We start from the raw sequence: 16257 nt of genomic DNA, 5'->3' as shown, positions 1-16257 counted from the left end.
ATTTTTGTATGTTCAACACAACACATGTACAGTCACTCATATGTTTACTTAAATGTTTCCCGCAGCGCCTGAAATATAATAGGCTTTCTTTATTATTTTTCAAATGAAAAGATGGATTGATGGATGAATGAATGAATGGATGAACACAGGAATGGGTGAATAAGATTTCTCAAAGCAAGGACTAGGCCTTGCATGTCTAAAATTTGCACACCTGGTTTCGCACAAAGTGGGTATCCACTGTTTATAGTACAAAAGCTTTGCTTTGTGCCTGTGTTTTTGATCTTGAAGTTCTGTTGATAATAAGCCCAGATTGTCACAAATCAGCCTTTGATCAAAATAGTTGTCTCTTACTGATTAATCCTTACTTTTGTTCTCTTCCCCAAATCTAATTATCAGAGCTGTTTGCCTTCATCACTGAAAAGCAAGGTCCTTTGATCATTGATGCAGACTCACTTCTTACTGCTTAGTCAAAACTACTCTTGATAGCCTATACTCCTTAACATCACCTCACTCACTTGCCTTGCTCCCAGGACTGAATTTCCCCAGCTTTAGTCTATCTTTTCTTGTGTGGATTTGAAGAGGATCAGCATACTCTACCCCAAAATATGCTACATTGATATTAGGATTATTTTTAGCTGAAGGCAGCTGAGGAACAAGAAACATAGGAGAACTGTTTGTTCTCTTCTTTTCTGCCTAAAAGCAGGGAATAAGTTTCCTTTTGCATAGGTGTTCCCCTCTCCTATACCAGGAAGAGGAGAATGATTCTTCATCACTGAAAACCACTTAGAGAAGATGAGGCTGGCTAACAAATATTATTAAACAACATTTATATGTCCTACACTTCCTGGTTACCTTCCCACTATTTACCACCCTTAGGAACACAAACCTCCCTTCACCTTCATCTAATCACTTCCCCACAATTTACCACTTTTTGTTAAAATGGTATATAGCCCCTGAATCTAACAACTTATTTGAGATTTTCACTTCTTGTCTGTGAAACCCCCATGCATATAAAAATGTTAATAAAATTTGTATACATTTTCTCCTATTAATTTGTCTTTTATCAGTTTAATTTGCAGGCTGCAGTTAAATTTTGAAAGAATAAAGGAAAGTTTTTTTTCCTACAAATTCTATAGAAAACAGATAGCCCTATAAATTCTAGGACTAATTCTTAAGAATTCATGCTCTCTCATATTCAATTCACGCTAGAGCTTTCAGATATTCATTTAGTCATTACTTACTCATTTAAAAAACATACATTGATTAAGGACTTTCTTCCTGGTACTATCCTAGGTGACTAGAGATACAAAGTTTAAGAAGAAATGGCCCCTGCCCTTGAGAAGGATAGAAATGATATAAATACATAAATAAATAAGTGCACCAAGGGAGAAGGGCAAGCATTTCTACCTGGGGATATCAAAAAGGCTTCATGAGGTGGTAGCCCTTACATCAAGACCTTAAAAGTGAGTATTAGTTCCCAAGTTGATAGGACAGATAAGCCACGTGAGGAAAGTCTTGGAATACCTACAGTGGGGGAGCTGCAAATAGCTCAGGATCCCTTTATGCTTTACATATATGAGGGACAGTGAACAGTAATTGAATGTGGAGTCTGAAGCTTAAGTCAAATCTCAGCTCTGCCACTTATTGGATGCATGATCTTGAGTGAGTCATTTTACCCCTTCGTCCTTAAACTAAAATGGAGGTCATAATTATACCTATCTCATTCATAGGGTTGCTATGAGAATTAAGTGAATCAAGGCACTTAGAACTATGCCTGGCACTATGTAAGTGTTAACTGTTGCTTATATTTTTTTTCATTTTGCTTATTTTTGGCATTTATAAAATTAGAATCATATTGTTTATACTTTAGGGCACATTTTTAGTCGATATTACATTTTTAAAATTTATCCATATTAATGCATTCACTTGTAGTTCATTAATTTTCCTTCTTAGCTCACACTTTGTGCATATATATGCCTTATCTCTCTAAGGTGAGGTGAACTTTGGAGAGCAAGGGCCATGTGTTTTATATCCCTGCTTTTAAAACGTTCATTCTCGGTGGCACTTGTGATTTGCCATTTAAGATCGTTAGCTGTGTTTTTAAAATATCTAGGTTGGAGAAGAGAAGACTGAGGGACTTATTAAGAATTACTGAGATTTTTTTACAGAATATGGTGACTGCTCATTCTCTGTCCCCAGTGAGGCTTCAATCAGAGAAATGGCCCAACTGGCCTGTAAGAGATTAGGTTAGATAATTATAACTTGGTATGTACAGTGAGCCATGTGCTGTGCCAATTCCTTTATCTAACTTATCCTATTTAATCCTCAGAGCAAGCCAGAGGAGAAAGTGTATTAGTTTGCTAGAGCTGCCATGACAAAGTACTCCAAAACTAGATGGCTTACATAACTGAAATGTATTGTCTCACGGTTCTAGAGACTAGAAGTCCAAGACCAAGGTGTCGGCAGGGTCAGTTCCTTCTGTGGCAGTGAAAAGGAATGTGTTCCGGCCTCTCCTCTTTATGGTGGCTTGCTGGCAGTCTTTGGCATTCCTTGGCTCTTAGATCTCTGTCTTCATCTTCACATGGTATTCTACATGTGTCCAAATCTTCCCTATTTATAAGTACAAGTCACAGTGGATTAGGGGCACGCTTTACCCAAGTATGATCTCATCTTAAGCAGTTACATCTGCCATCACCTTATTTCGAAATAAGGCCACATTTTGAGGTGCTAGGGGTTAGGACTTCAACATATGAATTGGGAGTTCAACAATTCAACCCATAACTAGAAGATATATATGTTTTCTCCATTTAAAGATAGGGAAATAGTCCTAGAAAGATTATACTAACTTGCTGAAGTGGAGTGGCTGGGGATCTCAGGATTAATATGGTAACCTGGTGGTTCTGACACGGAAGAAAATAAAAAGGGTGCACATCTGCAAGAGCCACTGGGATACCGCGGTGACCCAGATGACCTTCAGTCACTCCATAAACCGGTTCAATGAGAAGCAATGGTCTGAGCTCTGGCATTAGGTCCAATCTGCTACTCACTAGCTATGTGCTGTCAGAAAAGTTATTTAATCCCTCAGAGTCCCATTGTTTCATCTATAAAATGAGATAATAGCATCCACCTCATGGGGTTGTGAAGATTAAGGACACAGGACAATAAGTGAGAATGCAGTAATGACTAAAACCGACACCGTCCTCTCATCCCAGCCACAGCATATGCAGCTCCAGTCCACATCTAGACTTCCTACATTTGGCCCATTTTTTGTATATGATAAAAAACACATAACATAAATTTAAGCTCTCAATTTTTAAGTCTACACGTACAGTATTGTTAACTATATGCACATTGTCGAACAGCTGATCTCTAGAACTTTTTTATCTTTACCATTCCGCTTTCTGTTTCTATGTATTTGACTACTTTAGATACATGATATAAAGGGAATCCTACAGTATTTGTCTTTTTGTGATTGGCTTATTTCATTTAGCGCAATGTCTTCAAGTCTCACCCATGTTATAGCGTATGACAGGATTTCCTTCTTTTTAAAGATCGAATAATATTCCATTGTATATACATACCACCTTTTCTTTATTCATTCATCCTTCGTGAACATTTGGATTGCTTCTACATCTTGACTACTGTGAATAATGCTGCAATGAACAAGACACTGCAAGTATCAATTAAAAATCTTGTTAAAAATTCTTTTGGATATATGCACAGAAGTGGGATTGCTGGATAATATGGTAGTTCTATTTTCAATTCTGAAGAACCTCTCTACTGTATTCCATAGTGGCTGCGCCATCTTACAATTCAGGCCCATTTTAATGAATTTAATTTAGATAGTTCAGTGCAAACTTTGGCCAGAAATACCACTTGAGTGCATGGGGGGAGAGTCAGAAAGAGAGAAGCAAAAGAGATCTAGGGGAAGGTTCCAGAATTTCTCAAGTAGGTGAGGGGCACTCTTAGCACTTGGGGCTGAACAGTTCTTCCTCTTGAGCCATTGTCCCATGCGTTGCAGGGAGGAGACCAGGACATTAAAACACCACTATTATTCCCAGTCATGCAACCCCAAACAACCCTATGTTTCTAAACTCTGCCCCCTAAAAAGGTGGTCGCAGCCATGGCTGAGGGCGACTGGAGATTCCAGCAGGCCCTGGGCTGCACACACTCTCTGGAACCCCACAGCGGCCAGCACAGGAGAGACACTGCTGGGGCTCAGGTAGCTCTTCATGACTGAATGACTGGAATGCCTCTGGGGTGGTACTTTCTCATGGTTGGACTTCTCCAGCCTCATTTTTTCATACTCTCCCCTGGAAGAAGCAGGTGTAGTTAGTTTCTAGGGTACAGGTATAGGAGGAGAGGACAGATTCTTAGCTTAGAGAGTAGAACTAGGAGACTCTTCGAAAGCTCTCGCTAATACAATGAGACACCACCATAAACCTATTAGAATGTCCAAAATCCAGAACACTGACAACACCAAATGCTGGCAAGGATGTGGAACAACAGGAACTCTCTTTTATTGCTGGTGGGAATGCAAAATCGTACTTTGAAAGACAGTTTGGTGGTTTCTTGCAAAACCTAACATACTCGTAGGACACGACCTAGCGATTGTGCTGCTTGGTATTGGCCCAAAGGAGTTGAAAACTTATGTCACACAAAAAATTGCACACAGATGTTTATGGCAGCTTTATTTGTAATTGCCGAAACTTGGAAGCAACCCAGATGTCCTTCAGTAGGAGAATGGATAAATAAACTGTGTACATCCAGACAGTGGAATGTTATTCAGCTTTAAAAAGGAATGAGCTATCAAATCATGAAAAGACATGCTGGAACCATAAATACATATTACTAAGTGAAAGGTGCTAGTCTGAAAAGTCTACGTTCTCTATAATTCCAACTATATGACATTCTAGAAAAAACAAAACTATGGAGACAATAAGATCAGTGATTGTCAAGGGTTTGGGGGCAGATGAATAGGCAGAGTACGGGATTTTTAGGGCATTAAAACTACTTTTTAATGATACTATAATAGTAGATACGTGCCATCATATAGTTGTCAAAACACATAGAATGTACAACACCAAGAGTGAACCTTAAGTTAAAGTATGGACTCTCGGTGATAATGACGTGTAATGCAGGTTTATGGGTTGTAACAGATGTGCCACCCTAACGGGGATGCTGCTGACGGGGAGAGGCTCTGCCTGTGTGGGGGCTGGAGGTATATGCGAAACCTCTGCACCTTCCACTGAATTTTGCCGTGAACCTAAAACTGCTCTAAAAAAAATTAAAGAAAATATGTTTAAACTATATTAACATATACTTTTTAAAACCTACTCGATAAATAAAGTCACCAGAAGTAAACATCTTAGGTCAATAGCTCCCTACTACCATCTCCACTTGCATTTTCCGAGCTCCCGGCTGCCTGCGAGGTCTACAACACAACAGAGAATGCTGGGAAACCTCCAAACGAAGCTGCAGCATTACTCAGAGATTTGAGTTTCAACAGTCATGCAGAGCTCAACACACCTGGGGCAGCTGGGTACAGCGATGCCTGCCCAGGTACTCACAGAAACTCAGTGGCTACACCTTCCTCTGCCTGTTGAGTTACATTTGCAGCTTTCTCCTTTAGTGATGAAGTCTAAAGAATCCAACTGAGCGAATATTGTGAAATGGAAGTTGTTTGAGCCAAACTAGTTGTCTATTTATTGGCCATAGATTTAACTGAGCCAGTAAGAGCCTAGATGTGTATTAAATTTGGTTTAAGTGTTGTCAAGTTTCTAATCCTCAAACGCAAGAGGTTTTAACAGAAAAAGGTGACTATGACTGGGTGAAATGAAAGCTCTGTCTCTCCCAGTGCTGACCCTGGGTTAGCAGAGTGGCTTGCTGTTCTTTCAGATAAAAACTGTCATTGAAGCAAAACCAAGATAGGAGAAATGTGAATCTTCCCTCTTTCAACACGACCCACTGTGTTCAGATTCATAAGAAAGCTAAAAGCCCACCTTCCTCTTTAAGAAAATATGAAAAGTTGTAACTTTAAAACGGAATTCATTGCACTCAGCCTTTGAGCGATATCTGTTTGGATCCCACCAGATCTGCAGTCCCCTTCCGGAAAAATTCCTTCTCAGTGGTGAGAACAACCCCACCTGGAAGGCACAATTCAAAAGACTCCTGAAGCCTATTCATATGAATGAAGCTGCCTTCTCAGGGCTGAGGCGGAAGCTGCCCTCCCCAGGGCTTAGGCAACCGGGGAAGGAAACCGCCCCGGGGACAGTGTAGCAGCTGGGACTGCAGGGGCTGCTTCTGGGCTGGCCCGGGCTGCAGCTGGAAGCCCCTGCCACTGCCCCACGCCGACTGCCCTATCCAAGATGCAGTCTCTGGACCCCAAGGAGCTCTTGGTCGATGAAGAAGATGATGCTTTTGGTGAAGGTAAACGCGTTTCTGGCAGGAGCCATTCTGTTCTGCTTTGTTGAGCGCTGACACTACTGGAAACTTTTGCCCGGTGTGGGCGACGACTTGTGGACCTTGGATACGTTTTGGATGGAATGGTGCTGGCAGATCTCAATCTAGGCACCCAAGGAATACAGGCAGAGAGAGGGGCAAGGGAGTGGAACGGTTCCCCCACATACTTTTTTTTTTTTGGTCATGACTAAATAAAGGTTGTTTAGGTTAGAATATAGTACTAAATCTTTCCTTATTCCTCTTCTGTGCTCTTGTCTAGCACCGTAAGGGACGCGCACGGGAGGGTTGCTAGGATAACAATTGGACAGATGGGTCAGAGTGGTTCCCCCGGAACCCTATTACTCTGATCTGCAGTGCCCCTGTCTCCCCCTTTACATCTCTCTCACTCCTCCTCAGACCCCAATTCTCCCTGCCTCTCTCTTTTCCTTTTCCCCCAGGCGGAAGTGCTGCAGCCGCGTTAGCTTCTGACACCCACCAGCACCACCTGGTTTTCCTTCTTAGTTCACTGCTCTGCCACAGGTAGACCGGGGAGTGAAAACTGGCTGTAAGGGTTGCAATTTTAAACGCCTAATATAGTAATCTATATCTATCTCCTTCAAATGTTGCCTATGAAATTGGCCCACAGCAAGAGTTTTTTTAGAATTTGGAACTGTCTGAATAAACAGTAATCTGGACTCAGGGTCCTACCTTATAAATTCAGTTGTTTTCCATAAGAAGTCATATCTAGTAATTTTTAAAAAAACTCTCTCAAATAATTTTTTAAGGAGAACTATTAAATGTTTTGGGATTACCCAAGTAATAGAAGTTAATTGAAGAAAATTTGAAGAGTATAGCATTATAAGACTTCTTGCAATCTAACCTTCTAAGATGTAACTACTTTTAACGTTTTGATATTTGTCTCTCTACTATTTTGTTCTAGCTTTAGAAATATTTAAAACCATAATTTGGGTTTTTATCACAACTTAAATCAGTTCGAAGAAAATCTACTGGGGCTTTGTTGCTGTTCGCAAAATTCTCAGTCTGTTGCTTTACTCCGGTGACGGGCATTTAGAACCACCTGAAGTTTGACTTAGTTCTGTTGTTCTGCTTCGACTTCTGCTTGAAGGTGTTTTCTCTGGTTAAAAGTATTTAGATATTTACTCCCTTCGTGACTTAAAAAATGTTCACAGCTAGGGCCTCCAAAATGCCCAAGCCACATTTCCTTACCCAGAGGGGTTTTTCTCTATTACTTCTGGCGAGGGTGCTAAAGGGCGCCACCTATAAACTGATGCTCGCATTGCGGATTGTGTGCGCCCCACCCTGCAGAGGTCAGACCACAACTGAGCAGACTGACTTGTTGAGCCTGGGTGTCCTGAGCATTCATGATGAGTATGAAGGTGATTGTTTCAACCTCAGCAGGCATGGTGAAGAGTCAAGTTGGGAGACAGACAAGATTCAAATTCAAATTCTCATTTTGCTTCAGACTACCTAAGCGACTTAAGGAAGTTATTTAACTTGCTAGACTAAACCTGAGTTTCCTCAGTGGTGACATGGAACAGCAAGACCTGATGAGTTGTACAAATGAACTTCATAATAGATTCCTAATAATTTGCATTGCACTTCACATGTAACGTGATGTAGTCTTTCCAGACCGATTATCTCATTTAACTTAATCTTTGAAAATTAGAGAATCCTTGTACATCTAACATCCCTGTTTTTGTATTAGGTTTTCAGAGTCATGGCTTATGTTTGACGGTTTATGTGAAAGCTTGTCCAGGGCGCTTCATTCTAGGCAAGCTCTGTGTGGGGTGGCAGTCAAGAGCTTCATGTCCGGCATTGTACTGCCTGGGCTTTGCCACTTAATTCACTCTGTGACTTTGAGCGGGTTACTTAACCTCTCTGTGCCTCAGTTTACTCACCTATAAAATGGAGTCCAAATCTCACAAGGAAGCATTTGGATTAAATGTTGTTACAGGGAAAGTACTTTGAACATGGTAAGCCCTCAACAAATATTAATTCCTATTATATAGTCACAAAAATAGCTTTATAGAATAGGTTGGAAAGTGAAGTATAACAGAGACTCAGCACAGTTTTTTCATGTCTAATTAACCTAGTACATTCAAACTAGGACTTATTTACAAAGCTTCCGTTCAGAAACAACTTTTCAGAGGTCTGTTGGGGTGGAAACAGCCCTGGCAAAGTTAGCAGCCTGGACAGTAGCCTTGAACCAGCTGTTACATGGCTGTAGAATCTCGCACAAGTCATTCGGCCTCTTTGGGCCTCATCATTGAAAACAAGAGGCTTGAGTATACATTCTCTAAAATCTCATTTTTCAACCTCCAGCATTCTTACTTCATCCTTTCTGCACAGTGATTGCATCTACCTAGAGGAATTCCTGCTCGTGCTAGGCATCATCCATGCTTTCAGCTCATTTAGCATATGCCTAAAAAGCTAAAAGCTTTTGGTACAGTGAGTTTCCTCTTGCATAAAGGAAGGAAAATGCCCAGGAGCTTGTTTCTAAGGCAACGATATTTCCTTGCAATGGACACATTCTTAAAGGACCATTTTCACCTAAAGGAACAGATTTAGAATTTAGGTCCATTTGGTTAGAAGTAAAAATAAATTAGATTTATGGACCACATAAAGATCTGGGGAGGAACCAAATGAGTCATGCTCACGACATATTTTTTAACTGCCTTCTGAGGTCCTGTTTGCTTCAGCTATTGTTTTCTGTGGTTAAAGAAAATGTTAAGGTTCACAGAATGAAAAAGGATTGCTGTGTAACTTTGCTTTTGTTGTAGGAGAGTTGTATATGGTTAGAGAGAGAGGGAGAGCCGGCATTCGGTCATCCATTTACTCACCAGAAACCCCAATATTTATGTCTCCTCCCTCCCTGCCTTCCTCCCCGACCCTCCCCTCCTCTCTCACGCTAGTAAACACACACACACACACACCACCTCAGGTTTGCTTTTTAAACAACACTAACATCGTCATGTTGGTTAGAAAATGGTTACTATTAGGTACACTTTATTCTTTCTCAGGGAAATGATTGATTTGATTACCAAGGTCTTGAAAAACCAGTAAGCTAGAATTAGAGGCTCCTTTCCCATTGTGGTTTCAAATTCATCAAATTAAAGAGCTTTCATCTGTTTTGTCATATGCCTTCTTGACAGCTAGTCTGGTATCCGTTAGTCAAAATAGCTGGATGGATAATAATAGTAATGATAATTATAACAATTGTGATGATGATGATACTAATAGAAAAAAAGAAAAAAGAAAAGCCGTTGGTCAGCTATTAAGAACAGAACAGAATTCCTGTGTGGGAAGAAACGGTTCTCCAGGTGGTGGTCAGTTGTTAGTCTGGAGGCCAAAATTACTCCTTGGCCTAAGAGATTAAAGCTGTTCTCACTGCCTCCATTTTCAGCCCTGTTCAGTAATCTGTTGTCATGTGCAATGTTTAGAGTTATTAAATCATCCCAAGTTCACAGTTATATGTGCAAAGTATTTCTTAGTCTCATATAATCCCTGGATACTCACATGCCTTTTCAGATCTCTCTTCTAGAAAGACCACAGGAAACTGCACAGCTTTACCAGACCTTTGAATGTTCTCCCAAGCTGGTACAGTACAGTTTAGCATGAGAACAGGTCTTCTACCCTGGAACACTGTGTCTAGGAAAGTCGTTTCAACTTCTCAAAGGAGAACTCTCCTAGATGGAATGAACTGGCAAAAGGAAGTCCCCTCAACCATTAGCTGCTTCTTGCTCTTAAAGAGACCAACAGGCGGTTGGAAAAAACGCTACTCATTCTGAACCAAAACCCTCTCCTTTCCCCAAGCCAAGTAAATTAGCAATTTTTCTTTTTCAAAGAAAATTTCAACTCAGGGAGAGCAATTGCAAGATTTATCAAAAAAAAAAAAAAAAAAAAAAAGAAGAATTGTAAGTAAAATAGATGCCCACTTTCTATCTTTCTGTGTAGACTGTTTGTGAAGCCAAGGTAGATTTTTTAAAAATAAGTAAACAGTTTTGCAATCTGTTGTAGTCTAGTGTAATTTGATGTTGTTTACTGAATTGCATTTCCCTTGCCAAAATTAAAAGAAAAAAGGAAGAAAGAAGGATAAGATTAAATTAAGATTATATATAAAAGCAATAAATCCTAAAGTTCAGACTGGTTAAGTCATATCCTCTGGAAAAAGTATTAAAAATGTGTGCACTTTGCCTAGAGAAAGATGGAGCTTCTTGCTTTATTACGCTACATTTTACATCATAAGGATATAATAACTGTAATTGAGCTATGTTGACCCTTTCTCAAAGACATCCATATCTAGTATCTCAAGTGGACCCAAGTAACAAAATTAGACTAGAAGCAGCAAGAAGCTACTCTGGTTCCTGTATCGAAAAGAGTTGGCTACTCTTTGCTTTCACAGTTTGCCAAAGTTGCTTAGATCAGTTTCTACCCCCTGGATTCGTGGATAAATGCTTTGATTGGAAATCATTTTCTTTGCTTTCTTCTCACAGGGTCTGAGAGCAGACACAGACACCCCCTTTCCCCCCCCCCCACACACACACACAGAGTAATTCATGCCTGTGTGACCTCTGCCTTGGACTACTGCAAAACAGTCCCTTCCCATACATGCCTAGGAAGCCTTCTTTGGCTGATACCAAAGAGATGGTGTCATTTCAGGGACACAAACTAAAATAGCACATTGCACTAACGCTATGTGGGCTCTTAGCCACCAGTCTACCCCGATTTATGGCCTCCAGTGACCTCACAGTGACCTATTTATATCAGGCCAAAGCCAAAAGGGGCTCAATATTACAAATAAAGAATTTAAAATGTTTATTTAATATGTCTATGAACAGCCAGCAAGGTCTTTTTAGGAATGGTATGTGACATACTTGAATATGTTTTCTATAGAACTTGAGTTGAAAAGTAAAAGTAGATACATACCCACTGTATGTGGGGCAAAACAATTTTTTTTACAGAAAAAAAAAAAAAATGTGTAGTTCTTATGACCAAAACAGAGAAACAAATTTGAAGTATTGCCTTTCCTCCTTGATAGAAGTCACTTCACTTACACAAGTCAACATATTCATTTAAAGAGATATGATTTATTCAGTTAACCACGACTCGCATGTTCTATTGTGCTTGGCAAGTGTCAGCTTATTCAACTTCTCATTTATTTTTGGATGACTAAATTTTGCCTATTAATTATTTGCCAAACAGCTGTGATGTTTAACAAAGATGTTTACAATGCAGTTGATTTCAGAAGAGATTTTAAAGAAGGAAAAGGTATTAGCTGAGTCAAATTGAAATGATTATTTCAAGTACCAGAAGAAAGGCAGAGAAGAGTTGGAAAGGAAGAAAAAAATAGTGACTAGTACTAATTAGCAAGTAAAAATAGAAAGAAGAAAATGAAACCATAAATGCAGACGCTAGTAGAATACTCAACATTCATTTACTTTCTAAACATTCAGTGTCTTCCTGGCTGTACTGGGGGCTGATATCGGAGTGGGGGGGGGAGGGCTGGAATGTGGATGTGCCCAGCTGACTAGCTGATGATTCTGTAGCATAAGTACATCCGAAATGAAGGAGTGTTTGTCCAGAATCTGAAGTGTTTGATTCTTGTTCATAGCCAAGCCAAGTTGTTTAAGCTGAAAAACCACTTCACTTTGTGTTGTATAGAGAGAGTATATTTCATCAGTCATCTAGAATTTCCCTTCGGGAATAAAAGAACAATCTACTTAATTGTTTTTAGGTATTTTTAAGAGAAAGATTTTGACCTATGCTGGTAAAACAATCAAAAGGCAGGTATAATAATCAGTTTTACTCCAAAAAGCAAATTAATAATTTATATGATCATTCTTTCACATGTGGACTTTCTATATTTGTGTTTTTTCATGCTTCAACTTGATTAACAAATGCTTCAGGTAGAATACAATACAAAGATAGATACAAAGTAAAAATTTTGGGCCTTAAAATGTACAAGTGAGGAAAATATGAACTTTCAGAGGGGTGAGGTGTCTGTTTTCCCAACTGAGGGAGAGAGAAAGCAGTGTGTCAAGATTTGTAGAGTTTCATTAACAGGTAACCTAATAAACATAGGAAAGATCTTGAGGGTATTTATCTGCTGTTATGCAGTTTAACTCTAGGATATAATCATTTCTAAATCAAATAAAGAGAAAGAACAAATTGCTACTTTCTAGAAAGTGATGAAGTTATGGGTCCATCTTTTCACTGCAATTGTTCCTTCTAAGTTTTTGGATCATTGGGAGTTAGATGTTTAAATATATATTATACAATTCAAACAGCAAGGGGGAAGATCAGCTGGTCCCTTCTCCCTCTTGATTTCATTCTAAAACTGTCCTTTCAGTGTAAGAATGAGCTAAGAAACAGGGAGAAGATAACTACACTTTCAGATCACAAACTGTGTCAGCTGGCTGAGCAGTTGAATATAATTATTTTTTTTCTCTATAAATCGGCATTCAGGATACTCTGAGAGGGAGTGGATATGAAAACATTTTTTATGGTGGAATTTTTCTTCCTATTTAGAACAGCACAATGAATTGATAAAATGGTATTTGAAGAACAATATGTCAAAGAATCAAATGTGCAGGAATGATTTGTGGCAGGTGCTCTTAACCGCTTTCGGATAAATTACATGACTGCAATGTTGAGAAAAAACAAAGTTTTCTCCTTCAACATCTGGTTTATAGGCTGTGGGGTACCAAGGATATCTTTGGGGTAGGGTATGCCTCAATCCCCTATTAATCGCCATTAGCATCTCTAAAAACTAACAAAAAGAAAAATTCAAAATTTAAATCTTAATATAGTCAGTCTACAGCCATGCCACTCTTTACAAGCCTGATACCGTCTGATCTTGGAAGCTAAGCAGGGTTGGGCCTGGTTAGTACTTGGATGGGAGACCACCTAGGAATACCAGGTGTCATTAAAAAAATAAATAAATAAGGGATTGTAAACTGACAAGGTCCTTGCAATCTGTGAGATCAACCAAGGGTTGCTTTGCCTAAAAAAAAAAAAAAAAAAAAATTAAATCTTAAAATAAACCATGATAAAAAGCTTTTTCAGAAAATGACCTGCACTCTACTATCTGAGTAAATAAATATATGCTTGCTCTGCAAACAACATCTGACAAAGGGCCAGACCCTCATCTGGCCACAGTACTATACTAAGCACTTTGCATACAAAAATTCTAGAGTTTCTGTTGTTTTTAAATCTTTAATTTTTACCATTCAGACTTCCAAACTGAGGGAAGGTGGCATAGTAGAAAGAACAAAAAATTTTGGACTCAAAAGACCTAGTTCAACTTATTAGTAATTTGACCTTAGACAAGTTACCTAACTTTTCAGAAAATTCACTTTCCATCTTCTACATGGAGATGATGACAATTATGGCGATGCTTATGAGAATGGAATGGTAGTGGGGTGGCGATGGTGAATACAATAGGGTGGTGGTGATATGATAAAGAAGATGGCGGTGGGGGTGGTAATGTGATGGAGATGATGGTGGTGGTGGTGGTGGTGGTGGTGGTGATAATAACACTGATGATAGTGAGGATGATGATGGTGCCATGATGAAAATGATGACAGTGGTCACCTCCTCAGAAAAGTTACTATAAAGTTAAAGGAGATAATGAGATAATGGAAAGCCATTAAGGGCTTACTGTATAAATGTCAGCTATTATTTAACTGGGATTTTCTCAGCTGTCCCAGCCTCCCGAGTCTATACAATTCCCCCCTTTCCGCTCCTGCCCTGTGATTAACAAAGACACAAGCTGATAAGAGCACAGCTATTGAGACTGCTTACTTCAAATGCTTTCCGGAGAACATAGAGGTACAACTGGCTCATGAATTAACAAACGTGATCTCTACCACGTGACCAAGGCAGGTCTCAGCATAACCCCATTGCTTGGCACAGAATAAGTATGTGATTTCCTACCCATCTTTTATTGCTTTCGCCAATCTGGTCTCCCTCTGAAAATTTTTTAACTATTAAAGAATAACATACATTATGGCAGTTTTCTATTGGAGAGAGAGAGTCCCCTTGCCTTGGTCAGGAATGCTGGAGGAACAGAATAAGATCTTTAACAGCATTTTTAACAGTATACAAAACCAATTTTCTGGGTAAATACTTGCAGTAAACACACAATAGTTGCTGTCTCCCCCAACACCACTTTATAGAGTTCTTTTATTTTTTACATGCTTTATTTTGTATTTAAAATTTTTTTATTTTTTAATTACAGTTGGCATACAATATTATATTTGCTTCAGGCGTATAACATAGTGATTAGACATTAATATAACTTATAAAGTGATCACCCTAATAAATCCAGTACCCATGTGACAGCATACATAGTAACTACAATATTATTGACTATATTCAGTTCTATTCAGCTCTTGGGATCAACAGCGAAATAACAAAGCTCCAGCCCATGAAATAACAAAGCACCATATTGCAGTGGAAGGAGACAGACAGTAGCCAAACAAGGAAAAGCATGATGTGTCAGATAGGAAAGTGTTAAAGAGAGAAATTAAGTGCAGGGTGAGATGATAGAGCACAGGGGTCAGGGAAGGCTTTACTGTTAAAGGCCCCGAGGCTTCAAGGAGCTGCAGGTCTGACCTGGATGTCTGTGGGAGAATGTTCCAGAAAAAGTGAAAAGGCCAGTGTGAGAGCAGCATAATGCCAGCACAGCAGAGAGCGGTAGAAGATGAGCTCTGAGAGGTTTCTGGGGTTCCAGAGCTTGTAAAGTTTTACAGGCTGTCGTAAGGATTTAAGTGTTTGTTCCGTGGGAGCACTGGTGGGTGTTGAGCAAAGTAACATCACCTGACTTGCTTTTCCAAAGGATCATTCTGACTGTTGTCTTGGAAATAAAGATGAGGCATAAAGGGCAAAAGCAGGGAAGCCAGTTAGGGCAGTACAGCAATAATCCAGAACGGTGCTGGCGGGGATGTCACCAGGCTTGACTCTGATTAGATTCTAGAGGTGAGGGGGAAAGAGTCACTGAGGGTGACTCCAGAGACTTGGCCTGAGCGTCAGGAAGGGTGATGCTGTTCTTCTCTGAGATAAGGAAGGCTGCTGGAGGAGGCGACTTGGGACAGGGAGGAACCACAGCTGTGGGGAAACAGGAGTCCACCTTGGTATAGTTAAGTTTGTAGTGCAGCCGTAAATAGTGGGTGACTTCATGAAGTCCTGCTCCAAGTAACCTGAATAGTAGGCACTCAGGAAGTATCTGTAGAAATGTTGACGATAAAGCACCATACACATAAGGGAAAATTATCTAGAGATTTATCTCCAGCTTATAGGGATTGAGCGATATAACCTATATAGGCTGTTTCATCAAGCCAGGAGTTCACAAATGCAGTACAAACTTCTCAGAAGCATTGAAGGGAGATGAAAGAAAAGATCAGAGGGCAGGGTTGGATAATCTGAGCAAGCTTCTTGGAGATGAGTATTTGAAGGAGAGAGCTTGATATCGTTGGGAGCACTATTATGATAAGCATGATAATTGTGGAAATGCGTCCACGAGCTCTCCATCTTCATGTGGCTTCCTGTCTTTGGTGCTGTGCTCACCAAGTTAAAATTCTTGTATGTCTTGCTCTTTTGCTCCAAGGCTGTACATAGCCTCTCAGCTGGAAGAAACCTGAAGAGGTTTTTAGTACTCACAGAAGGTGGGCAAGGAGTCGATGCCTTTGCTAAACTCCATCTCTTTTTTCCTTTCCATGGGGAGATGTATCAGCCTCCCTCACTCACACATCCACTCGAGTCCAGAGTTAGCAGTCAGCGCATTTGCTCTTATTT

At 39.8% G+C, this 16257-nt stretch overlaps 1 protein-coding gene across 8 annotated transcripts in view; it reads left to right on the top strand.

Annotated features, from left to right (window-relative positions):
- Positions 1 to 16257, top strand: part of RIPOR2 (RHO family interacting cell polarization regulator 2) — a 167976-nt gene that overhangs the window by 66696 nt on the left and 85023 nt on the right. The window contains exons 1-2 of one of the 8 annotated variants that reach the window (XM_016140883.2): positions 5815 to 6429; positions 6900 to 6981. The exons of 6 other annotated variants lie outside the window; for them this stretch is intronic. Coding sequence is in view for 1 of the 2 variants with exons in the window: in XM_016140881.2 (XP_015996367.2) it covers positions 6369 to 6429 (61 nt within the window). In the remaining variant the exon portion in view is untranslated. Of the gene's footprint in view, positions 1 to 5814; positions 6430 to 6899; positions 6982 to 16257 lie in introns of those variants that run through there. One more of the 8 variants, XM_016140881.2, reaches the window with a different exon arrangement.

Source organism: Rousettus aegyptiacus, unplaced genomic scaffold (assembly GCF_014176215.1).
Source record: "Rousettus aegyptiacus isolate mRouAeg1 unplaced genomic scaffold, mRouAeg1.p scaffold_m13_p_17, whole genome shotgun sequence".
Taxonomy (NCBI): Eukaryota; Metazoa; Chordata; class Mammalia; order Chiroptera; family Pteropodidae; genus Rousettus; species Rousettus aegyptiacus.
Note: the sequence above shows the minus strand (reverse complement) of the source record. Positions and strands in the feature narration are given on the sequence as shown.